Source organism: Xiphophorus hellerii, chromosome 22 (assembly GCF_003331165.1).
Source record: "Xiphophorus hellerii strain 12219 chromosome 22, Xiphophorus_hellerii-4.1, whole genome shotgun sequence".
NCBI classification, from domain to species: domain Eukaryota; kingdom Metazoa; phylum Chordata; class Actinopteri; order Cyprinodontiformes; family Poeciliidae; genus Xiphophorus; species Xiphophorus hellerii.
The window spans coordinates 26,009,013-26,036,345 of record NC_045693.1 but is presented as its reverse complement, the minus strand read 5'-3'; the positions used below and the strand labels follow the sequence as shown (position 1 = coordinate 26,036,345).

Genomic DNA, 27,333 nt, shown 5'->3' with positions numbered 1-27,333 from the left:
GAGAATTTCAACACAACTCGCCCTCAGCCCAAAGCTGTGTCACCATCACCAGGCCAGGACGAAGAGCTGCAGAGGATTCTCCTGAGAAGGCGGGACATCCTGAAGTCCTAACACAACGCCACAAGTCATTCTCCTCATCATGTACATTATGAAATGTTTCTACCGTTATAAGTTACTGGATTCATCCCGAAGTGTAATGTTTAGGTTTAGGTGAAGAAAGCTTTCACGCAGCCTCAGTGGATAACAGTCATGTAGTCATGTAGTCCCTTTGGTTACGTTCACACTGCAGCCTTAAGTGACCCAATCCCAATTTTTTTGTCACACTTTTTTTTCCACGCTTCCAAATATACGTGATATATGTTGTCCAGTGTGAGCGGTCAAACGACCTGAAAGTGTCCCGAATGCGCAGTAGAGGGCGCAGTAACGTCACACATAGAGCTCATGCTAAGTATTTTGCCAACCGCCGTAAATAAGAAGAAGTAAACATGGATGCTAACGGTGGAGCATAGTTTACACATTTGAAGTTGTTGTCCGACCGGAGCCAGAATATTAACAACTTAATGTTACCATAACTTAACATGTTATGATTCACTATCATGTCAACCATGACATGATAGTCTGTCATGGTTGTTGTTTTTCTTCCCGCTTGCGCGTATCAGGACGCAGAATAGTGACGTTTGTCGAGTGTCAGTGACGTTCAGGTCGGATGAACGCGACCTGGACTTTTGGTCACGTTTGAATCCGATACGTATCGGATATCTGGATCGATTTCGAAAAGAATCCGACCTGTGTTGCTCAGGCTGTGATGAAAAGATCAGATACAGGTCGCATTACGTAAAATAAAATAAAATAAAAATCGGAATTGGGTCACTTCAGGCTGCAGCCTTTGACTCAACAAACTTATCATCTATTGATTTGTTCTGAGAGTCTTAGTCCGGTCAAATGAAAGTTATAAATGCAACATCACTTTTTCGAGGCTTATTAAACTCTTTTTTTTCGATCAGTCCACTTTTGTTTGCTACGTGTTGAATAAGGTTGTGAATTTGTAGCCTTGAGCTTATTTCAATGTAAATTGTTTCGGTTTAGCTGGGGTTGGGCCTGGCAGCCTTTCAGTGGGATGCTACGGGTCATAGAGGATGTCATTCCCGCTTTTACAATTGTGTTTTTGGGACGGCAAACACTCAGCCGTGTTTTATACTTGGTGACTTTTAAATATTTAAGTGTGCCAAAAACCATGCATCACCCTGAATCAGTAGCCAAACCAACACAAGTTTACAGCTATCTCCAACAGAAAGGCTTGTTAAGCAGCAACTTTGACTGATATTATTGACGTAAAAATAATATCTTGTTTTATTAAAGTCAGTAGCATACAATTCCCTTGCAATTTTTTACTGTGCTGCAGCTGAGATTTTCTTTGCTGAATTTCTTTGAATAAAACCAAAATATAAATTATATACAGTATGTTGCAGAAAATGTTGCAGAATATATACAGTATGTTTCTGCAACATACGGTATATATTTTAGATTTTACAAACATTGTCTCTGTGTCACAGCAAGTTGGCTTTTAAAAAGCTTTTCATAAATGGAAAATTTAAATTATGATTAGGTCTTTGTGATTTATTCATACTGTGATGTTGATGTGCAAAATCACATTCATGTTAACATGATCAACTTCTGATTTTTCTACTTGTTTTCGGGGGTTTCTGTACTCTTTTCCTAAAGTCCACTAGTAGAACAATGCAGCGTTTCTGAGCTTGCAGAAAAAATAAAAGTACTCGCCTGCAGCCAACACACAGAACGCTCACAGAAACTAATCGATATATTTGCACAGCAAGAATTACAGGCAAATGGTACAGTTAAAGCTGTGATAGGTACATTTAACAAAAATGTGATTTTTATATATTTGTTCAAACATTCACTATGTCCTCACAGCACAGTTCAGTAGTGAACAAATCCACTTCCTCTGGCTCCTCGCTATGGTCCCACTGCCGTGCAGAAACGCATCGCTCCTGGTCAGAAACAACCAATCTCTTGCATTAACCATGGTGGGCAACATCTCTCTGCATGGCTTCCTAACCAGATGGCCACACAGAGATTTAAAGAGAAGCTACAAAAGCAAATGAGGTGGATTAGCAGCACTAATTCTGTTGCTAATGCTAACATCACCATATCCAGTCATGAGACTGTTACAGAGCAACAGGGCCTCAAGGGCCTCTTCATATTCATTGCCAGTTTCTGACAGTTTGTAGATACTATCGACTCCTGTTGTTGTCTGTGTTACAGCGGTTCAGGAGCAGCTTCTGACTGAAGACATTGTTGGTGGATTACAGTCTCATGAAGAGGACACCTTTTATCTTTGGTTTTTCATTTTATGCAAAAACCTTCGTTGTGCAACAATCTCCAGAGGTTCCAGAGTCATCCCCAAAACAGAAGCAGCCAATTTTTTTTTATCAGGTTGCTGAGCTTTTTCACCGGCCCTGATCCTGCTAGATGACGGCAAAATACGACACACTGAAGATATTCACTGCAGGAACCTCTTCAGAAGACAGGATATCTATCTATCTATCTATCTATCTATCTATCTATCTATCTATCTATCTATCTATCTATCTATCGATATATATATATATATATATATATATATATATATATATATACACACATATGTTTGTGTGTGTAATTATTACTACCTTTTCAACCACTGAGAATTTTCATAATTACAGAGATCAGACTGAAATATCTGCTGACTGTTTTGTTACAGTGTCTTTGGCTGGATTTCCCCTTAAAGCTCCAGCTAGTGACGGCTTTTAGTCGGGTTTAGACCAGAGGATCAGCCTGCATCCTTTGAATGCAACAATGGCCAGACTGCTGATTAAACCACACTGTTAGGCTTTCCTGGTTCAGTTTTGTTTTCCCTGACACCTGCCCAGACTTCCCAGATTCCTGCTCCGGCGAGGAAGTGAAACACGAGAGCTGTGAACTATGACAGATGTCCGTCACCCATTGTGTTGGGCTGTTAATTAAGGCTTTAAGCTTCGTTTAGCACTGAGATACAATTTCCTCCCCAACCGATCCACCTAACACAGTTTGTGGACGAATGTAACTGAAGTCTCTCTGACCAGATTCAGCGGCAGCACGTTTTGAAGTGCACAATTATTGGTTTCCTTTTTCTTCCATGCTACAGAAACAGTGTTACACACACACACACACTGCTTTTGTCTGTGGGGGCAAAAGCAGAACATTAGCAGCGTGCCTGTAAAAACAGGGTAAAGGTGTGTGAACATACAACATACAGAGAGTGTGTTATTGCAGAATAACGTTTAGATTATCCTGGATACCATATTGAAGGACGGCGTTAAACAGTCAACCTTACTATGACATGAAATGAAACTAGGGTTGTTTGTGTTGGTTTATGTTGCTGCCTCATTAAATCCTCCACGACTAAAGATGTTTTTGCGGCTAAGGCCGTCCTTTAGGCTCTACAGTAAGGCCATATTTAATAACAGCTTTGAGGAGTGACTCTCTGCTGTTTCCCTCTTCCTTTTCTGAGCTGACAACTTGCTTCGTTCTTTCCCTCTGCAATCTACTAAAGCCCGCCAGGCTTGGTGACTTTAATTATCAGACATACACACGTTTTGATCGAGGCAAAACATACAATTACACGAGCCGTGCCGTGTCCCCCCCCTCCCCCCCGCCTGGTTGCCACTGCCACACCTCTGATCGTCGTTAATCAACACAGCAATGGAATAAATTGTTTTGTTGTTTTCCGTTTGCTTTCTTCCCTAATTGCTATAAGGCAACAGCAATTAGGGACAAACCAGATGTGTGTGTGTGTGTTGTGGGAATACTTAACTTGACCTGTTTAGTCAGTAATTTTATTAACTTTTCCACAACACCCAGTGCCTGCCCGCTGTGGGCCCCTCACTCACACACACGGCTGTGTGTCCAGCCTTTGCTGGTCTCTGCATATCTTGTTGATTAAAGGTTTGTTCTCTGACCTTTACAGCAAAACTGTATAAAAACACTCAAGAAGTTAAACTGAGTGCAGCCAAAGACGTGTAATTTCATTTTATTTAAAAGCCAACCTAACATTTACTGAGAAAGAAGCAAAAAAAAATAAATTTGTTTTACTCAAAGTGCCCAATGAAACAGTTATCCTACTATTATTGAAACATTTGTTTCCTAATGCAATTTCAATTATAGTCTGTTTGTGGATCTTGCATAACAAAAAGTTGGACTTTATATAGTTTTTTTTTTTTTCAGCTGCTTCTCCTCGATTTGGATACTTTTCAGTCTATTTTAATATATTTATATTCACAAAACTAATCCAAAGACAAACCGGGCAACTTTCTTTCCAATTGTGCAACATCCAATTTAATCTAGATTAACTCATTTCTTCTAATGCAGTCTAATATTAGAAGAAATACTTCTCATCAAATTTGATTTATTCTTCAAGTTAAACAAGGCGGTGATGAAATTCAATTAATCATTCAATTCTATGTTTTTAAAAAAGATTAGAGTGTGCTTGCCAAGCAGAAACATAACGTTGTGGTTTTAGCAGAGTTCAGTCCGCCATGTTTGGAGTTTGTAAGATATAGTTCCAAACTGGACGGCAAAACCGATCGTCTCAGGGAAGTTGGTCTCTTTCGTGGGAAACGAGGCGCAAAGCCTTCTGGTGGAGCAAGGTGGTGCTGCTGACCCGACACAGATGGAACTATTTTAGAACCTGATAATACAAGCAGAAGAATAAATGCATCCCGACAAGACCGAGATTCACAAAGGTTGAAAGCAAATTGCTTACTTGGAAGCAAAACAGGGGATCCGCAGAACCGTGGTGGAGGGAAATCAGTGAGAGAACACACTCAACCTGGAAACCACTAAAACTCAACCGGAACATGAGCGACGGAGGTTCGTCTGGTGCTTCAGGAGACAGTGGGACATCACAAAGGTGGGAAGTAAGCTGAAAGACTTTTTTTTTTTTTTTGCTTAAGGTCTTTCAGCTGAAACTACACAGCAGAAACTCGAGTTCAGCTGGATGAAACTCAGAAAAAAAAAAGAAAGAGAAAAATCAAAGAATGCCAAAAATCACTGGAAGCGTTTAAAACTTTATTTTCAAATAAATGTTTTCATCTACATCACTCATAACATGTTTGATGTGCTGCAAAATAAATTCATAAATGATGTTTCCAAAGAGAACCGAACTGTTATTTTCTATCTTCACTGCACTGTTCGCTTACAGTTTATTGGCTGTTGATATGCTTGAACATTTTGTGTGGTCTTTTATTGAACACATGAATAAAGCAGATGTTTTATACTCTTGCTTTATCAGAAGTGGTTTGAACTGGGTTTCATATGTAGGCTAAAAAAACAAAAAGCCTAAAAGAACATTCAGATTAATAGTGTGGTTAATTAGTGCTAACAAGGAAGAACAGGAAAACTGGAACTGATTAGTGTGGCACATTTTCAAGGCTTGTTTAAACAAGCAGGCCGGACTGTTGGCTGAGTCATTTGGTTTCCTCTGCTGAAGCCGGCTCTTCCTTTGGCTCTTTGCTGAAGAGCGGCGGTTCCGGTTCCTTGCAGACTGGGGACAAAGACCAAAATAACAGAAATAGCTAAAAAAAATTGCACATTTTTAGTAAACATACACATATGTTCTTTTTCTGTTTCTCAGTCAACTCTGAAGTCAGCAAAAAGTGTCAGGATAAACGGTAAACACTGAAAAGACAGTCCTGACTACAGCTGTCTTATGGCCTCTGATTACACTCTCATACTCAATGCTCATTAAACCTCTGGTGTCCCCGCCTGCTTTTCCAGAAATGATGAATGGGAACGTATTTGTCCTCGTGTGTAATTAAGTGGCCAATTAACAGATTCAAGGTAGAGGGGGTTCTCATTCTTCCACTCTCCCCCACATCAATACATGTTTGCATGATTCCTCACACACAGCGTCCTTTCACATCCAGCACAGAGACAGAAATGTGTTCTGAGGCTCAGACCTCACGTTTCCTTGCTTTGTGAGCGCCTCCCTCTCTGTCCAGCTAAAGAAGTCAGAGAAGAAGAGAAAAACACCTACCCAGCAGTCCTTGTTGGGCCAGTTCTTCTTCTATGGATGTTAGGCGATTGTATTTAGCCATCGTCTCAGCACCACTCAGACCTCCCAGTTTGACATAGTCCAGCCCCAGTCCCACAGCCTGAGGGAGAAGAGAAAGTTTCAATGAGGTGCACAGGTTTTCCATCCATCCATCCGTTTTCTAACACTCTTGACCCTAGTGGGGTCGCCAGGGGTGCTGGTGCCTATCTCCAGCGGTCAGCGGGCAAGAGGTGGGGTACACCCTGAACAGGAGACCAGTGTGTTTTTGTTAATGTAACCACATAGAAATCATTACTGACAAAAAAAAAAAATCAGTTCCACTTAAGGGGCCCCTAGTGGCCAAGGGGGCCCCAAACAGCCGCTTAGTTTGCTTATGCCTTGGCCCCCTTAAGAAGACATTTTATTGGATCAGCCCACTGTCCTTTGAAATAATTAACCAATGAGTCATCACAGTTGATAAATGAATCATTTATTTTGTAACATTGTGACCACCTTGGGCTGGCCGTCTTCCTGAACGGCTGCAGGCCATAAAGTGGCCAAAACATTTGTAACATTGTCTTAAAAATCTCTTTGTATTATTTTGTTGTCAAATTTGACCTTTCCAAGAAGCCCATTTTTTTCTGTTATAAGCTGTAAGACATATTCACCAATATGTGCAAAAATCAGAATTAATTCCTGAGCTCCACACAATTGCAAAAATGAATTGCCTAATGAGTGATATTCTGAGTTTTATTCACTTGAGTTATTAAACAAACGGTGAAAGGAGACTTTATGAACCTGAGCACATTAAATCAAGCTGCTGTTCAGCAGAAAGGTTACAATGACATAACATAAAGGAACATGTGACACTGAACACTGAATGACAGAGAACAGAACAGAACTTACTAAGTCTGCAAAGGATCCACTACTGCACGATTCACTGAACATCGTATCCATCACCACTGCACCTGCAGATTAGAATTTAAAAATTCACACAAAAAGGAAAGAATTATTTTTTACAATCCATTGAAAACCTGTAAAGATGAAAAAAGCAGACAGAAAAAAAATTATATATATTCTATCTGGATAATATCCTCACAATAACTCATTTTGCTGGACGATGAATTGTCCCAGGAACGTATTGCAATAAACTATGATGTTGATTTGAGACCATTTTCAAGTAATACAATAGCAAGAATGGCATAATAATGCAAGGACACATTCTGAAGGACCAATAAACTTTAAACTCTAATGAACATTTCCACACTGGAGCTGGGAGACATTTGGCTTATCCAAAATAAATAAAGAAAACAACAGAAACGACAACAAAAAAAATGAACTATGAAGTCTGTGCAAACAAAATTATCTTTCAAAAAAAGGGATAGTTGAGACCAAAACACCAGACTGAAGACTTTTATCATTCAGTTTTTGGTAAACAGAGAGAGATAAAAGATAAAAACAATAAATCAAGCAAATGAAAATTTGCGAGATTTATCGCAAATTAGTTTGCGATAAATCACACTATTCATTGATTTATTGATTACAGGCCTATCAAATAAATATATACTTAAATATGCCACACCTGCTGCTGAATCGTGAGCAACACACTTTAACATTGTCTTCTTGGGGCACAGCAGCTACTATGTAAAAGGACGGACCTTCCTCCTGCTCTGCATCAAATTGTTGTGAAGCCGTGTGCTGTAACACCTCCAGCCCACTCACGTACTCCGGTTAAGTTTGACAGGCGACTAACCCGTCTGCACGTCCTGTTCAACTCGCACAGCATTTTCGCCGGTCCGAAACCAGATTGGGCTAGAATTGAGACCAGCCCAATCTCAATTCCCCTGCTTTTGACCTAAAAACTGGAACTGCTACACCAGTTAGTCCGGAACGTCCCAACCTAATCTTTTCCCTGTCTCATAAAGAGAAAACTGTCCAAATAACTCTAACTTGTACTGGACCTTTTGCTTATTCTCAGCGTCCGCCTGAGCCTGAATGGACTATAAATCTAGACAATAGATTTCCCAAATTAGACAATAAATGAAATTACATGTTATGAAGTGGGAAGGTACAAAGCACATGTTTTTAATGAAGAAACTTTCCTTTTTATATGTCCGAATTGATATCAACAGGTTTAATAGTTACTGTTCGTCTATAGACAAAGAATTGCATACGCAATTCAAAAAAAGCAAAGCGAACTGAAACGAAACATTTTCCAATTGCAAAAATCATAGTGATGTGGGAGGCTACGATTTCATTTTTAAGCCTCTGAATCTTCTAAGTGAGCACCCATAATCCATAAATCAAAAGACCATATTTTTATCATTGATCAGCCACACTAAGTCAAATACATTTCAGTTTGATCCTAGCTATCATGCAATGCTCATACTGAACATGCATATTGCAGCGGCAGAAAACTTTATACTTCTAACTGTAGTTTATGTTTGATTGTTATGAAATCAGATACTACTGATGTGTTTTTTTTTTATAAAAATGCTTTACATACTTTGAAAGTGGCAGCAGGCACACATGCGTTCTTAATGAAGAGCTTTGCAAACTCATTTAATTTCTAATAGAAAATTAAATGACATTTTTCAGACCAGGTGTTTTAGATATAAAACTATTGAACTGTGTTCTAGTGAACAAAGAACACAGATGGGAACAAATGTAAAGCTAACAGAACAGTTGACAGATAAACAGCATGTTTTCGGTCATAATTTGTCTGCACACACACCCACAACATGTTATTCTATCTTCATAGGGTCTTTGCATTGACTTCCATTCATTTTCTACAGCTTAACCCGAACCCTAAACCCAACCATCACAGACCTTACCTCTAACCCTACAACAGCATTTCCCCTCGTGGGGATCAAGAAAACGTCCCCAAAAGAGCAATGGTTCCCACAACCCCACATTGTAGACAGAAATAGGTTCCCATTAGGATATAAAAACCTGGTACACACACACACACATACACACAACACCTCCCACCTAGTACCTTGGTAGGAGACTGTAGCATGGATGATGTCGCTGACCGTTGTCTCGTTGGCATGTCTGAAGACATAACCATTGACGCCTGGCAGGACTGGATCCTGTGGTTTGTGTGTGATGTCAGACAGCAGTGAACATGAAATCCCAATCCTACTGCTGAGTTTCTCCCATTGCTCTGCCTCCTAACAGAAGACACATTGAAGCAGTCTTAGGCAAGAATCAGGTCGCATGTTTGAAGAACTGTTCAGAACTAAACGGTAATTAATAAACATAAAAGCCAGATCTGCACAGCAAAAAAAAAAAAAAAAACGCACGTCAGCAAAAACGATCACTATGAATGAAAGACAGATTTGTGTCAAACAAATGACCTTCTGAATGTTATTGTGAGTTATTGATGTTGTGCGTGCATTTTCTGTTTCATATACCCTCTAACAAAAAGTTTGGGATATTGGGCAGAAGTATAAAAACAATAATAGCAAACAAATTAGGAAATAACTTCAGATGCTTTGAACTCACTTCTCTCCTGAAGGGATCGATTATGGCCACCACTGCCGGGTATTTGCTGGTGAGGTTGAGATACACCTCAATCAATTCATCCGGAGACTTCAGGCCTCCTGTCGCTACTTCATACTTTCCCTTAGACTGAAGCAAAGCAGATACAATAAACAGGTCATTTATTTAATTGACCTGTGTCCACATAACAAATGACTGAAAAAAAATAAGTACCCCCAACACAATGGTAGTATTACTATTGCAGTTGGAAAATCTTTGGCTGACTTACATAGTCCATAAGTTTCGGGGCAGCACAGTTCAGAGCCAAAAAGACATCGACTCCCAGAGGCACTTTAAGGTTCCTGCAGGCGTCAGTGATGAGATCTAGAGGCTGTTCCAGCCGATCGCAACTCGCTGTGAGCACGCCGTGGTGCGACACCGAGGACAGGGTGATCTTGGAGCATTCACATAATCAGACAGCTTTGATGTAAAACGTTTTGACATATCCAGCAGTGGATGACACTAACATGCCTATTTAAAAATTGGTTTTGTGCAAAAACAGCTTAGCTTAAGCTATCATGTGAATGGCAAGTACAGTGTGCATACATAATAAATTAAATCAAACAATTCTAAGGTTTGGCGAAATTAAGACAACATCACTCAGCTAGGTGATGTGCAGGAAACGTTGAACATCTTTTCAGGCCTTTGTGCTTTCTCTGTCATCCTGCATTATATTAATTCGAAAATCCCCCATGAAGTGCTCTTTCATGTACAAACCTTTTACAGAAACTTCAAGTAAAAAACATACAATTTATGCAGCAGTGTCTCTCACCCCGCCTTTTCCTGACGTGCTCATCAGTTTTATCATCTCCTTCTGCAACTCAAGGGCCAAGGTGACACTCTGTTGAGGACATTTACAGCTTTGTGACTTTTAAAAATGGTGTCGGGGAAATGTGACAAACGTAGTAAAATATAGAACATCCACAGCTGTCCCTATGCAAAAATTCTGACAAATAAAATGAAGCAATGGGGCAATCACGAAAAAATGACCTTAGAAACAGCAAACCACTCCATGACAACTGTCAACTCATTGCTGTCGGTAATGGACAAAAAAGGCAAAATATTGGTAGAGAAGATCAATACCTGTTTGACTGGATGCCCCACTTTGGAGATGAGAATAATTTCTTCCAGTAAGCAGAGTTTTCCAGGGGATTTCTTCCCACAGCTGAGCAAAGTTATCCAGGGTACAGGAACATGAAAATGTGCCGGTTCCTTAGGCAAAATGAGTTCAACCTTTTGAATGCTTTCAATGTTCTGTAAAAATATCTGTAAAATATTTGTATTTCTGCTTTAGTCAAACCTTTTGATTCTTCAGAGCTGATATATATTTGTAAAGAGGCATTCCCTTTATTTCTGCCCCACATTTAGCTACAGCCAGGGACACTGAGCCAACAGCCATGCCTTCCAGCAGAACTGGCTCTGGCAGCTCTGGTGGAGGAAATAGCTTCTCGTCAACAATGGTCTTTTTGCCTGTCATGTAAAGAAAAAGATGAAAAGTTAGATTTTTTTCCCCCTGAAACTAAACATGTCAAGAGTTAGATACGCATCTTGGAGTCCTAGATATAAGCTTTAATATTTTTAGTCATTCTTGAGGGGTGCTTCCACCAAAGGGGTTCAAGTACTTTTAAGACGGGTCAACCATTGGCAAAACATCCAAGGAGAACATCCAAGGAGATTTCAGAAATTCCTAAAATTGGGTTGAGAATTGTCCAACCAAGGCATTATTAAAACCCGGAAGTATAGTGGGGGACCAGCATTTCTGAGACAGGGTTACGACGAGTAACATTTACCTTTACTCTTCTTTTCTTTTGCTGGCGTTACTGGCACGAGAGTCACGGCTTCGAGTTCCTTGGCTTCAGCCTTCAGCCTGTCACGCCTTGCTTTCTCCTCCTCACGGTAGGACGTGAAGAAATCGCTGCCAGGAATAACACAAATTAAAATGTTGGCGTCAATCAAAACACGACATTTCTAAAACATCTCAGAAGCTCTGCGTAGGATTTAGCAGCATTAAAGCAGAGATGTTGTGGACTGCAATAGACAGAATCCAAATTAGTTTTTTAAAACTCCCATTCGCTGTTATCAGGACCACACTAAAGCCCTCGATCGACCCCCCTCTTTTGCATCTGGTTATAGACCCCTAGAAATGCCTCCTGCATTTGTTACATTAGTTGTCATTTGTCATTACCCCAGCATTTGATCAATTTGAGATTGATCACATGGATTCTGGTCCAGTAGCAGTCTCCTGAACGGTTCATGTATCCACTGAAGAGCAATCTCCACATAATCAGAGCTCCTCTGACTCTCTTCAGCTCCCACTGGTGCAAAGGTACTGAGGACAGCTGCTGATGACATGCGCTGTAGAAGAGAATGAACTAGTTTAGTAAACAGAATTAGGTATCTGTTTGATAGTTTTTGGTATTTTAAATAGTACAAATAATAATGGAACAGTCGTGCTGCCCTTAACATCTAGTTATACATAAATACAATTCATTTCACAGCTGTTCCGGAGATTACCTATGGATGCATAGCTTAGTGAAGAAAGTGGAAAAAAGAAAAATAGCAATAAAATGTTATTAGTGCTCAAAAGTTTGAATCGCCAGTAGTCTCAGCTCTGCTCGGCATTCATCAAGAATGCAAAAACACAACGCAGAGAACAATTTATGTCCTAATCTGATCTTCGTGACACAACCCCTTTACTTTAACCATTCTTTTGAACAGTATGGGTTATGATACTGTTCAAAACATAAGCTGTTGTGGCATTTTGTCGGAATGGAAACCTTCGTAGCGGTCTCTCTGTGTGCAGCAGCTGGGCACCATGTGTGGCGCTGCGATTCCTCTTCTCCCAGGACAGCTGAAGCCAGCCTCAGACTCATTTTCAGTTGGGATATTAGTCGCCAGATGCCCAAAACGGTAGAGTGGTAGATGTAGCTTGGATCCAAAGCTTTTTTCAAAGATGAAGTCTTTTACTTGGCGAGTAGGGAAGAGGATTTTAATGTGTGTCTCCCCAATGAAGTAATGACGCACCAAATAGGGAGAAAGTATTTATTTTTTTTTTATCTCAGTCATCTTACACCTTGATTTTGCTTTGACACTCTTTCTTCCTTAGTTTAAAATTTTTAAAAATAAAAAGGAAAAAAAGAAAGAGAGGTTAATAGAGTGTATTCTGGAATTCAATTCCACCACTGTTTTCTGTCCTTTATGGCCGGCCTCAACAATATCCTGCTGTGATTAAAACATTAGCAGATTTTAGCCTAAATAAATTTACTGAATGTAGGGGAAAAAAAGGGAAATTAAGACTGCAATTTGGGATTAATGGGATCAATGGAACAAAGAATAGTGAGATATTATAATTTTGTGACATATTAAAATAATCTAACCTTGTGATCATTTGACAACCAACTTGTTCTTCATCTGTGTGGATGACGTCTGAATTGCTTTTACCTTTTCGTTGTTACAGACGATGCAGAAAACCTCTGCCTCAACAATAAGCTGTCCATTTCCTAAATAAACGGCTCTTCCTCTCAGATCACTGATCTTCGGTGGTGTAGACAGTTTCAAAAGGCAATTAGCCTGAAGGAAAAATATTTGTTTTAACAAAAGTCACCCAAGAACAATGCACAAAAATGTCATACTCAAAAACAGTTGCTTATTTCTAAAGATTAAAAACACAGAGAAAAAAAATCGTTCTCAATTCTAATACTCTCAGATATTGTGTAATATTCACAACGTTGGAACAACACAACAAAATATGGCTTGATTTTTTTTTTTTTTTTTTAAGGTTACTAATTCTGATAATCCGACGAGAGGGTGTTGCAAAAAATGTTTAAATTGCATCTACTGTTTTTTGGGGTTTTTTTTTTCCAAATTACAAAACTTAAAACAATATTTATATAAAGCATTTAAGATTCCAGTTTCATGTTGTAAAAATCTTTAGTGTTAGTCTGACTATGGCCACATAGTTTTAAAGTCTCTCTTCCTACCGTAGTTTTTGTTTCCATGCTAGCATAACAACTGTATTCAGTTTTGGAGAAAGTCTAGTACATTTCTAAAGACAAGAACGAAAAATCCAGAAACCTTTTGTTTCTGCGTTGACAGAGACAACCTCAGAACACGACGTTCTGAGGTTTTTCCATGACTTGGAAAGGGAGTTGCTCTCTCTGTTCTGACAAAGTTCTCAGCAATAAAACAAACAAACAAACAAAAACTCAATAATCAGCAAGTTCATTAGTACCCCCACCCCCCCCCACCCCCCCATTATTCTTCCAGGAGGTAAGTTAAAGTGCTTCACAGACAAAAACAGAACAGAGCTGAAGAGCGAGTACATACTTCTACTTAAAAATACTTATCCCACACCATTTTTGCATGTTTTTAATAGAAAAGAAATGTTTGGGGTTTTTTTTTGGAAACATGTCATAAGGTCATTTGCTGCTGAGTATTTCTGAAACAGAGAACAGCAGATATTGTAATGTGTAATATTACATGTTGTACTGTAATTTTTATGGTAAAATTCTGGTAACAACAGCTACTGGTAATCTACCGTAAAGTTTTTATTTTGTTTTGGGGTTGTTGTTTTTTTTTAACAATAAAACGTCAATATATCATGCCGTCCTGCCGTGTTTTTCCACTTGCGTAGAGTAAATCTTTACGGTATATGTGTTGGTTTTTTATAGTAAGTTACATAGAAAAGTTTACAGAAATTTCGGAAACATTTTACGGGAGCAGGCATTCGGTTTTCATACCGATACAGCAATTTTTGTAGGCGTGAGGGCGATTTCAAAAATATGTCGGGGGTCAAAAATTCGCTTCGTTTCTTGGTGTCAGTTACATCAGTTACACTGGCAGCCATTCCCCATGTAATGCTATGGCAGGCCCCGATAATAGAAATACTTGGTAATTAAACATATTTAGAATAACTCATATAGTGGTGTGCGTTTATCTCCGATTAATTGGCTTCATAATCGGATGGTTTAACCGTAACGGGTGAGTTGTGACTGTTTACCCCTTCAGTGGGGAGAAACAAAATAACCTACCATATAGCCATAAACGTCTGCGGGCTGCCGGAAGAAGAGCTCATTCACAATCCTCTCTAATGTCGCCGAAATTCCTTTCCTGTCTAAAAACTCGGCAGCCGCGATTCTCCTTCTGTGTAAGTCCATGTTCTCCGGGCAAGGGCTGCTTAACGTCGATGTATATATATATATATATATATATATATATATATATATATATATATATATATATATATATATATATATATATATATATATATATTTATTTATTTTTTTGTCCAACGGCTCCCTCCCAACGTGCACAAACACACAACTTCGACCGTTACAATGGTTTTAATGTTGTGCGTTACCATGGAAACATAATGCACAGGTGACGACGGGCGCGTGGAGTGCTGCGATCGTTTTTCTTTCTTTTTTTTTTTGAGTCAACGGGGTCAATCATCATTCACAGCAAACTGCAGGTTGTGAATAAGTTACACTCATTATTCTGCTGTCTCATACTCTGTCCAGCGTCACACATCCAGTAAATATTAAGACAGCAAAAAATTGTTTCTTTAAAAACTAAAGAATTACTCATAATCTATATTGTTGTTTAATTTGGACTTATTTTCTTTACAACTTTCCATATTGAAATTACACTTCCTTGTGTGTTGTACTGTAATTTTTATGGTAAAATTTTGGTAACAACAGCTACTGGTAATTAACCATAAAGTTTTTTTTATTTTATTTTGTTTTGTTTTTTACAATAAAATGTCAATATATCATACCGTCCTGCCGTGTTTTTCACTTACGTAGAGTAAATCTTTACGGTATATGTGTTGTTTTTTATAGTAAGTTGCATAGAAAAGTTTACAGAAATTTCGGAAACATTTTACGGGAGCAGGCATTCGGTTTTCATACCGATACAGCAATTTTTGTAGGCGTGAGGGCGATTTCAAAAATATGTCGGGAGTCAAAAATTCGCTTCGTTTCTTGGTGTCAGTTACATCAGTTACACTGGCAGCCATTCCCCATGTAATGCTATGGCAGGCCCCGATAATAGAAATACTTGGTAATTAAACATATTTAGAATAACTCATATAGTATCTCCGATTAATTGGCTTTATAATCGGATGGTTTAACCGTAACGGTGAGTTGTGACTGTTTACCCCTTCAGTGGGGAGAAACAAAATAACCTACCAGGTAGCCATGAATGTCCGGGGGCTCATGGACGAAGTACTCATTCAGAAGCCTCTGTAATGTCGCCGGAACTCCGTTCCTCCGGAAATACTCGGCAGCCGCCATTCTCATTTTGTTATAGTCCATCTTCTCCGGGCGAGGGCTGCTTAACGTTGATGTAGATATATATATATATCCAGTAAATATATATATATATATATATATATATATATATATATATATATATATATATATATATATATATATATATATATATATATATATTTTGTCCAACCGGCTCCCTCCCAACGTGCACAAACACACAAATTCGACCGCTACAACGGTTTTAATGTTGTGCGTTACCATGGAAACACAATGCACAGGTGACGACTGGCGCGTGGGAAGTCGAAGTCTAGTGCTGCGATCGTTTTTCTTTCTTTTTTTTTTTTTTTTGAGTCAACGGGGTCAATCATCATTCACAGCAAACTGTAGGTTTGTTTATGAGCCGTGACAAACATAAACAAGGATGTTCTTGTGAATAAGTTACACTCATTATTCTGCTGTCTCATACTCTATCCAGCGTCACACATCCAGTAAATATTAAGACAACAGAATATCAGAAAGCTTTGACATGTCACAAGTTGTATTCAGCTTCTTTAGTCATAGTTTCACTGACATCTGCTCAATCTGCTGGCTGAATTTAGTTTTGTTCATCCATTTAAAATAGTAATCCAATACCTTTGTGTGACAGTGCGGTGCATACGAATCACAACAAACAAGAAAAAGAGAATGAATTTAGGGAATATTTCTGGAATAAGGACGCCCTGCGCGTGGCTTGGAAGGCCTTAACCTCGATTGCTTTTCATTACGGCCGGTGTCAACCCATTACAGTCGGCTGTGATTGCTCTGATGCACATCCAACTTCATCACTGATCCCTGCAAGGCCGCGAGGGTCGGCCCATTGTTAGTGATTGTCAACATTCTGCAGGGCCAATAAAAGAACGTGTTTACAAAGGCGGAAGAAGAATGTTCCGGAAATGTCTTGTTTTCTTCCCTTTCCTGCGGCCAAATCAAGGCTTTAAAAGCAAATGCAATAGAAACATGTTAATATTTTACTATTATTATTATTATTATTATTATTATTATTATTATTATTATTATTATTATTATTATTATTATTATTATTATTATTATTATAACACTTTATTTGATGGACGACACTGTCATAAACATGACAACAACAGTCATGAACATGAAGACACGTGTCCCTTTTAGTGCATAGTTGTATTAAAGGTTGTATTAAAAGTCCATTAAATGTGTGAACTTTGCATTAAAAGTATCATCATTTACCGAATGACACTTGACAACAGTCATAAACATTCATAAAGACTCTTTCATCGTCATGACGGATGATGTCATGTTTATGTCAGGTCATGTGCACACCTCGTCAAATAAAGTGTTATCATTATTATTACTACTATTATTGTTGTTATTATTATTGTTGTTGTTGTTGTTGTTTTTTTTATTAATTAAACGCCTATTCTTGATTTCTTATTCTGTTGAATAGAAAGGCCTGGGCAGTTTTCTCGCACCCTAAAGCTGTCCAGCGGAAGCGGAAGTCGTTGCTTTAAATTTGACATTTTCTGTCGGGAATAATTTGGCCACGTCATCACGGGACGTCCCTTCTACTATTTGATCGCAAAAAAATAAAATAAAAGAAAAAAAAATCTCTTGTATTTTTATTTATTTATTTATTTATTTTTTTAATCAGACCTACCTAAAGGCTCTCATTTAGAACACATATATTTTTGTGGAATTCTGAGAATGTTTTTTTATTTATTATTTTTATTTTATTTTATTTTTTACTTTGATCATGTTATTTCCAAAGAGCTGTTGACTGATCAACGCTGGACTGATTGCGGCAAAACGCTCCGCTGACCGGTCCAACCACCACCCCCACATCTCCTTCCTCCGCAGTCCGAGCCGCTGCCTGCTGTGCTCGGCTCTGTGTGCGGTGAGCCACGGTGATCTGACATGGAGAAAAATTTGTAGTTATTATTATTATTATTATTATTATTATTATTATTATTATTATTATTATTATTATTATTATTTAGTAGTTTAGGAGTTTATTTAAAAGATTTCCCATCAAGAAACCCCGGGTCGTACCATGCTGTAGGACTAGTTTTAAGCTCTAACTGTTCCCTCTGACGCCAGGATGACTTTTAGCCGCAGTTTCGTGTCCAGGCTGCTGTCAGCAGTGTGTAATTGATGACAGCACCTCGTGTCGTCAGCCTTTTGTTGTTGTGCCACGCTGCTCACTCAGACACACAAACACACTTCAGGTAATCCAGACTGAAGAAGCAAATTACGCAGTGGCTTTTTAATGGTCGATATTTAAAGCATAAGGGATTTCTTTATTTTATTTTTACCCCCTACTTCCCCTTTCTTTTTTCTTTTTTTTTTTGTAGGATTTTGGTTCAGCCTGTGTAAATCAATAAAGAATTATTATAATTATTATAGTAATAATAATGTGTCAATGCAGTTTATTTTATTTTATTTATTTACTTGTTTATTGTACTGCATCCACACAGGCACACACACCAAACAAAACATAACCAGTAAAGAAATAGATGAAAGGTGAACGTTTCTCCACAAATTGAAACACAGCGCTTTACTGTTTTAACTTTCAGTTTTCATTGAAGACGTTGTTCTGGTTTTGGGGGGGGGGCCCTCTGGCTGGCAGGCTGGTCAGAGGGCCCACAAGCCCCCCTGTGCTCCAGGGTGGCCAACGGTTACAACGCAGGAAATCAAGCATGTGTGAGGGAACTGGTGACCAAATTGGACTCTTTGTGTCTCAGTTGTGTGACTCAAAAGGAAGAAACAAATAATAGGATGTGCTACACCGGGGAAAGACAGAAGTGCAGATGTTCACCACAAACTCTTTGTTCAAAGCCCATCCTTCCAGACTAAATCTCATCTGAAACCATTTCCATTCACATATGACATTCAGAATGTCTGACTGAATACACATATTTAATGCCATGCTGTTTGTTTTAGAACATGTGCCAACTAAAAGCCCAAAATACGAACATCAAACTGTATTTCGGCATCCAGTTTATAGCTCTTGGGTCCATGTGGGATTTGGAGAAGTCACATCATTCTCCTCTCCTCCTTCTTCAAGTCTGACTTTCAGCTTTCCTCTCTTAATCTCCTTTCTTTCTAAATATGGCAGAGATTCACACAAAGGAAGTCAGGAGCTCATGTTCTAACACAGCTCATATTTTACAACACGCCGCACAGACAGGGAGCCCGGCAAGGAGCCGCAACCTCAGGCGGCTCATAACAGAAAGTAAAATCCAGTCAGGAAACTCCACATTCAAGCTGTGATTCTTAAAGAAAGACTAGCTTTTATTTAAAGCCCAGGTTAGTCCTGTACTTTCTCCAGCAACATCTGAGGTTACAATAGAGCTGTCATTCCTTTTGCTGTGTGTGCGTGTGTGTGTGTGTGCTTTCCTTCTCTTTTTTTTCCTCCAGCTGGAAACTAGGGTGCCTATAGGCTTTTAAAAAAAATGGAGCAGCTGCAAAGAAAATGATTCACGTGTGATGACCAGTTTGGTCTAAGTGACTCAAATGGCATATAAATTGGGCTGTATGAAAAGTGTCTAGAACTAATTTGTCACAGGACGAACTATGAGCATCTTTTTGTTAGAGTGCTGCTGCCCGTTGTAAGGATCCACTAGGAGTCCTTGAGGGGTTTTAGGGATCCTTAGAGAGGCTTTGTGTTGGGTGTCCTGGCTAAATAGGGAACAATTCACTGTTGCTGTTATTCTCTCTTTTCAGATATTTGGATTTGGAGATTGGACCTTTTTTTTTCCTCAAAAAAAAAAAAAATCTCTCACAAAGACTCTGGTGTGTATTTTTATTTTTTTTTGAAGATAAAAAATAAACTAAATGTTTTGGGGTACGTTAAATGGAAAGAGAAATACAAGAGGGAGAAAAATTCTTACACCACAAAAACAACAACAACAAAAACCCCTGTTCGTTGGGTCACCGTTAATTTGTATGTCCGTGTTTAACCTTCTATGTGCAGGGAGGTTCTGCTCAATGTTCCTCCTGCCAGGCAGACCCCCGGCGACCACCTGTTGCTGTCTGTCCCTTCACAGAAGCTTTTCAGGGTTCAGCAGCCGACTCATCCTGGCGCGGCGCGGCGCAATGGTGTTTATGTCATTCAAATGAATCTGAGTTGCAATTGTTGGGAGTGGTGACGTTTCGCAGCTCGTTCAGGGTCTCCACAGGTCACATAAATAAAAGTAGCCTCTGGCCTAATTAGGATGTCTTTGTTTTTTCTTTTTTTTTTTTTTTTTCTCCCTTTCAGCTTAAAAAGCAGTTGTTGCATCCAGGTCTCCTCATGGCCACCACCATCTCTAATTGCATCTAATTAAAATCCCCCTAATCGTGTTTTCAAACTTGACCAGGTGTGGTTTGAATGGAAGCGCTGGTGGGCTTTGGAGCACGCTCCTGCGAGGTTTATCAAGGAAAAGAATCGCCTGTGACGATGATGCAGAATGCTTGGAGGAAACCAAACATCTACGCCTCACTGCTTGCTTGCTTGCGTGTGTGTGTGTGTGTGCGCGCGCGTTTGCGTGTGTGTTTGGTTCAGCACTGAACTTGTGACTGCGTCATCCAATGTGAAAACATCCTTAATGATCTGCTTAGCTAAATCACATCAATCTAAAACTCTTAATAAAAAAAACATAATTAATTTAATGGATATTATAACAAACGTCCATAGAGTTAAAACAGATGACTTTTTGCATTTTTTTTAAATTAAATGCATATGATGATGTCCAAAGATACTTTAAACATATTAATCTTTATTTTAACCCTGCCTGTTTTATTTCATAATTGAATATTTTAGATTATGACCAGTCCAGGGTGACCCCGCCTCTCGCCCCGAACGTTAGCTGGAGATAGACACCTGCATCCCTCCTGACCCCACTAAGGGACAAGGGTGTAAGAAAATGGATGGATGGACGAGTGGACATTTTAGATTATACATGGGGAAGATTATTGACAGAATATCTTTTTAATTTGGTGTAAGAAAAGCACAATATTTTCTATCAACAAACTAAAAAGATATTCTACCAATAATCGTCCCCATGGATAATCCATCATATTTCAGCAAGTAGTTTAAGGATGTTTTTAATCTTTCCTTCTTCTTCTATTCCTGTGCCTTTAAAATTGATTATATTAATTATTAAAGGCGTTATTCATATTAGCCAATTATTAATAAATATTCTGCACAAATATTAACACTGTATCGACCTTTCAGATTGGAAAGTGATCTAAGTTACTGATGTTTTATCAGGCAACAGTTGGCTGAAAAATCAAACGACCTGTTGATTTCAATCTTTCAACCTAAAACACTTATTAGGTTTATATTGCACCCTTTTTTTTTAAAATCTCTTCATAAATCCAGACTTTCAAGCTCCATAGCATGAACGTCTACTGAGCTTTCAGTAGACTTTTTTCTAAGACTTATAAATGGGCAGTCTGCCAGTAACACCATTCTAAGTGTTTGGAGGATTTAAACTGGCCGATGGCCAAGACTCGTCAGATTCTTCCTCTCTACTGGTTAACGACACTCACAAGAACCCGTACGTTTAGCAGAATTGGTGGGATTATCACAATCTATGTTAACAAATGTATATGTGTGCATGAAACACAGAATTTTGCTCTAATGAGAAACTGAACCGAATCAAAAAATACTGTCTGTGAAATTCTTAACTTATCGGTTTACAAATGTGTGAAGTGACAAAAGGATATTTGTAGAGACGAAATTATTTTTACAACAATATGTAGCCTTCTAACATAATGATTTTTACCTGTAAGGATTTCTTTGTCTGAGCTGAAATTTAATAACGGTGGAAGCCTGCAGTTTCTGCATCTGTACTGCCCTCTAGTGACCCTCGTGGTGTACTTCATTTTTGCTCCTATCATCAATTTACACAAACATGTAGTCAAAAAGCACCACTTCTAAAAACTTTACAACTACCCGAAAAATTATTTTGTAAGATCTTTAAAAAAAATGTAGATTTATATGACTGAGTCACAATGTGGTAAAATATCTAAACTGTTAAGTACTGAAGTACTGTAATTGCTTAAATTTCTGTACAAGATGCTGTTAATATTTGAAATTCATGAATAAATTAAATGGTAAATTTTTAATTTTTGTGTTTAAATGAGTGGTATATCAAATTCTAAAATCCTGATTAAACGTGTGTTTCTTTTTTTATGTTCCACGATGACTCAAGCCAAATAATTGTTATCGTCTTGGAAAAAGAAAATAATCCATATTCATCTGTACATCAGAAAAAGTATTGTGTATGTTGTGTTCTGGTCACAACAGCAGATAACATGTGTAATACTGACTAGTTATTAGTCAGGACAAGTTTTTGTTTTTACAAAGAAAAACATGTGTAGCAATGGATCTCACTATTATAAATGTTCAGTCCAACAAGAACTATAAATCCAACCCAGTGGCTCATAAGGTCAATTTCACACGATATGATCAGATGTCGCTTACTAATTATTTTTGATGCAACAATCTAGAAAACCTGAACCTTGAACCGGAAGCGAGAGCAGACCTTTACACTACACCCACAATTCTCCCTCAGCAACACATAGATGGAGACGTGCCTGTTAACAGCATTTACATCAGTTCTGTTTCACGCTATCAATAATCGTTTATCCTGTGATGCATTAAAAATGATGTATGTGAAGAGAGAAATAAACAATGCTGCTTATTTGCTCACTTTTCAGCTAATAACTGTAAAAAAGAATGAGTATGAATGCATAACTGACTGCTGCAGTCGGTGACTCAATTCAAAAAAATTTCTTTACCAATTTGAACAATGAACTGAATTTGACTGCATTGTTTGATACTGATAACATTGGAATGTATTCTAATTTGAATACAATCTGTATGACTGAGTTCAACCAACTGATTTTTTTTGTGTAACAATATTCATTGTTAGTTTATTGCGAACAACAATGTCATAAAACACATGACTTTAAACAAACCTTGACCCTATGTGTTGCACATTTTTCAGTAGTTTAAAGCAAAGATATATTTCTTCAAATTTTAGCTTCTGTGCCGAAAGCTTGACATGCTGACTTATTTTCATGTTAATCAAGAAGCTGAAGGAAATGAATACTTTAGTCAACAGATATGAACTATAGACCCCTCACGTCGTCAGAGACATTTTCACCCTGAGTTTCTAGGTACGAAACTGAAGGAATTTAAATTCGATGCTTCCCAGCTCTGGAAACACTTTCCTGAAAAGTTGAGGTGTACAGAATCGGTTTTGTCTGTCAAGTCAGGACTGAAGATATTACGGTTTCCTGCTGCTTACTCATAAATACCAAAGGTTGCTTTTAACACTCCTTTCTTTCATGTAATTATACCTTATATTTGATGCTTTAAGTGATGCTTTCTTTGTGTTTTTGATATTACGCTTCTTTTTTTTTTATAATCTCTGTTCCGTTATTTTTCCTTCCTAGCATTGTAAATTTAAATGGCAGTGAGAACGGTGCCATAGAGATAAACTTACCTTGCCTTGCCTAATGTCTAAGAGACTTGCACAATGGAGTTCACACTTAAGCCCACAGCAATTGTTGGTTATAAACCATCTTTATTTATTGTGCTACCTAGACGCTACATAATGCTAATAATAATGGGTTTGGTCTGGAGTAAATAGACATGAAAAGACACAAATTTTGGCTGAAAAAATGTATATAGCTATAAATTTGGCCTGAATATATAGCTCTAGAGAGAGAGAGAGAGACTGACTTTATTATCATTTTGCATGCACAGGGTGTATACAGAACGAAATTTCGTTGCATACGGCTCAGAACAATGTTTTGAGGTTCCAATGTTATGAGGTTACTCCGGAATATAAATATAAATATAAAATATAAAGTGCAGGAATGGCAGTAAAATAGAAGTCATTTAGTTATGTACATGTGCAAGGTATGAAGTGGAGATCTATAGAGCTATAGATCTATAGATCTAAGTGCTAATCTGCACTTTTCTGCCACATTGCAGACTGGAATTAAAAGTGCCACTTCAACTAAAGTTTTGAATGACCTTCTGAACCAGGCGCGCTCCAAAGCGTCCTGTCCATAACTCTTCTACATGCTTTCAACTTCCGGTCAGTGAGATGAACTGAGTTTAGTGAAGGTTCAGTGAGGTACTGGTCTGCCCGGAACCCAGGCGGGCACTTCCTGTGGTATGGCAGACTGGGGTGGTGGTTTCCCTATTCAAAAAGGGGGGCTGCAGAGTGTATTCCAACTACAGGATGATCACATTCCTAAGCCTCCCTAGTAAGGTATATTCAAGAGTTTTGGAGGGGAGGGTTAATCAAATAGTCAGTGTTCAGATTCGCAGTGTTCACAGTGTGGTTTTCGGCCAGGTCATGGAACACCGGATCGGCAGCCAGGACGAGAATCAATGCCTCCAACTACGGTCTTTACCCAGAAAAGGATAGAGTGAGTGCCTTATCCGGGTCACAGAAGAAGTCCTGTACTTCAGGGTCTTGTTCACAAATTAGGGAAAAATGAAGCAGGAGATTGATTGGCTAATTGGAGCTGCATTTGCAGTGATGTGGATTCTGCACCAATCTGTTGAGGTAAAGAGAGAGCTGAGGTAAAAGATGAAGCTCTCGATTTACTGGTTCATCTATGTTCCTAACTTCATCTATGGTCACAAACTTTGGGTAGTTACCAAAAAAATAAGATTACAGACACAAGTGGCCGAAATAAGTTTTCTCCTCAGGGTGTCTGGGCTCTTGCTTAGAGATAGAGTGGGAAGCTCGGTCATCTGGGAGGTACTGAGAGTAGAACTTCTGCTTCTCCATGTCAAAAGTAGCCAGTTGAGGAGGCCTGGGCATCTAGTTAGGATGTCTCCTGGATGCCTTCCTGGTGAGGTGTTGCAAGCCTGTATCACTAGGAGGAGACCCAGAGGAAGACCCAGAGCACAATGGATTGAGTATGTTCCTTGACTGGCCAGGAAATGCCTTAGGACTCCCCTGGAAGAGCTGATCCAAGTGGCTGGAGAGAGGGAAGTCTGGGTCTCCCTGCTTAGGCTCCTGCTGCAGGATCAGACCTCCATAAACAGAAGACAATAGATGGATGGATGGATGGATGGATGGATGGATGGATGGATGGATGGAATGAATGAATAACTACCACAGGTTTCTTTTACTGCCTTTAACAATGCAATCTGGCAAATGTCCAGGGCCAGATGACGTTCTGGTAAAATTTTATGAGTGTTTTCAAAATATTACATTTTTTAAGTAGTTTGAGGTAAAGAACCGCTTTACCTCAAATAGTCAGAGACACAATTTTGGGATTTTGTATCTGTAAGTCCTAACCATCAGATTTAAGAATTAAAGGGTTGGAATATTTCACTTAACATATATCCTATATAATATTAGTTTTACTTTCTGAAAATGAGTGGAAAACATATTGAACTTTTTCACAATATTCTAATTGATTGTAGATGTACATTTATCTCTTTCATTACTCGCTATCCATGGACCAGACAAGGTTGAAGAAAATTATTTGGGGGAAATGGTATGCCTTTGGAAAGGGCATACTTCATATTCTCGCCATAGGATGGCGAGAATAGGAAGTTAATTCATCTGATTAACCATATGAAAGACAGCAATCCGTTCAGGTCCATTTTTGAATGAAGTGACAGACCCCTGCTCAGTAGGAATGTTAGAGTGGATTTACCATCACCCTCTCCCGTAGATAGGAACCAGAGTCTTTGATCAGTGAAAAGTTTCACACAGCAGTACCCACCCTTAGTAATAAGCCTTTATGAAACTTTCTTCACTGCATGAGCGCTTGACAATTTAGGGATGATTGATGTGCTTTTTCGTCTGGAACAGTACTCATAGCAGCACTAGCCATGTTCAAATGGAATCTCCTCAGACTGTTTCCTGCTTGGACGGGACGTTTTTCCTAAGAGCAGAACTTCACTTTACCTTTGATGGGATGTGTTAGAGTCAAGTTTACTTTATTAGTACACCTCGATCACTTGGAAGCACGTTTGTCCCTGATACAATAGGTGAACAGAAATGTCATTTTATGAGGGATCATGTGGTGTTGGGGCATGCAGTGTCTACAGATTGCCTTCGTCCTGATCCCTGGAACACAAAGAAGGTTGTGAGCTGGTCCACCTCCCACACCTCATATAGCAACTGAGATTTAGGCTTTTATGGGCCTCTGTTCGTTCAATCAATATTTTGTGAAGAATTTTATTCAACACAAGGTGTCACTTAACTGACCCCTGTGAGTGGACTATGGAGTGCCAGGTTGGGTTTGCCTTTTTAATGGGTGTTCTTGGAACGACAGTGACAAATGTCAATTTCAAATGTGAAATCTATACACATTTAAAGAGCCTCAATGAAAACATGTTTATTCTTAACTCTTTGATGCACAAAACTGATTGAAAATCGATTTATTCCCTGCATGTTTCTGTCTGTTTGTGTAAGGCTGAGATGGATCTGCACATGAAAACGTCTCTTTAAACCATTCAGACCAACACAAAGAGACACAATCAAACTGTCTGATGACTTTATGACCCAGTGATAATAACGCAGAAACAGTCCAAATAGTTTGGATCTATATTTTCTTTTTCTTCTTACGGAAAGTTTCTGTTTACATCAGGTCTGTGGTGCATTTCTGTCCTAAAGAAAAAGAAATAAAACTTCAGGTGTTTCACAACCAGATATTAACATAAATGGAAAAAACCTCACGAAAACCTTATAGCAGAAAGTCTGATGGCCACTGAAAGAAAGTCTTACAGTATTCAATTATGCCGCATGAACTGATCAGTAGATTGTTGCAAGGTAACGCAAAAATACCAAAAAAAAAAGGGGGCCGGTGGAGTCCTCCATGTCCCCTAAGGCAGCGGTCCCCAACCTTTTTAGTCGGGCGGACCGGTCAGGCCTTCGCAATTTTGTTACTCATTCTGCTGCAAGTTGGCTCAATTTTGACGCGCAAGACTTAACCGGTAAAATCCGGTTTGGGATTTTCAAAATAAAAGATCCGGAAGTAGTTCATTATTTCTTGCGCGGCCCGGTGCCAATTGGTCCGCGGCCCGGTGGTTGGGGACCACTGCCCTAAGGGGCTTCGCGCCATCTCAACCTCACACAAACTGACATAAACATACAGAGAAATTTTAAATGGACATTTGTGACTGTATACAAAATAGACCAGCAAATATTTCAGCGAACATTTCGCGAGGGAACGCAAAACTTAAAAACAACCATCTTCCCCACGTCCCCCTGTAGGGGACTCTGTAAATTCTTAGTTCTGAATAATAGTTGAGTTATACTATTAATTAACTGTTATGTTGTTTACCACTTGCTCTGTGCTCTGAAAGAGACAAAAGCGTGGGGCCTTGCAGAGTGTGGCGCTAGTTTCCCCCCCAAACATTTGCTCTGAGCGGAGCAGCAATAGCAACAGAGCGGTCAGACG

General features: G+C 38.9%; 2 protein-coding genes across 2 annotated transcripts in view; one reads left to right on the top strand and one right to left on the bottom strand.

Annotated features, from left to right (window-relative positions):
• Window positions 1-1,599, top strand: part of shtn1 (shootin 1) — a 34,515-nt gene extending 32,916 nt beyond the window's left edge. Inside the window, exon 15 of the mRNA XM_032552358.1 lies at window positions 1-1,599. Within this exon, the coding sequence (XP_032408249.1) occupies window positions 1-111 (111 nt within the window). The 3' untranslated portion in view covers window positions 112-1,599.
• Window positions 1,600-5,085: 3,486 nt separating this feature from the next.
• eno4 (enolase 4) lies at window positions 5,086-15,958 on the bottom strand. Its single transcript, XM_032552572.1, has 13 exons — window positions 15,802-15,958; window positions 13,055-13,183; window positions 11,799-11,968; window positions 11,404-11,528; window positions 10,914-11,083; window positions 10,697-10,825; window positions 10,386-10,454; window positions 9,843-10,007; window positions 9,578-9,703; window positions 9,069-9,243; window positions 6,977-7,038; window positions 6,074-6,191; window positions 5,086-5,581 (listed from the first exon to the last, which is right to left on the bottom strand). The coding sequence occupies exons 1-13, from the start codon at window positions 15,925-15,927 to the stop codon at window positions 5,505-5,507; spliced, it is 1,641 nt and encodes a 546-aa protein (XP_032408463.1). The 5' UTR covers window positions 15,928-15,958; the 3' UTR covers window positions 5,086-5,504.
• Window positions 15,959-27,333: the final 11,375 nt, after the last annotated feature.

Coding starts and splice junctions, on each gene's coding strand:
- eno4 (XM_032552572.1), bottom strand. CDS start 15,927: ATGGACTATAACAAAATGAGAATGGCGGCTGCCGAGTATTTCCGGAGG. Junction 11,084..11,403: donor AAAAGAAAAGAAGAGTAAAG/GTAAATGTTACT, acceptor TTTACATGACAG/GCAAAAAGACCATTGTTGAC. Junction 7,039..9,068: donor TGCTACAGTCTCCTACCAAG/GTACTAGGTGGG, acceptor TCTAATCTGCAG/GTGCAGTGGTGATGGATACG.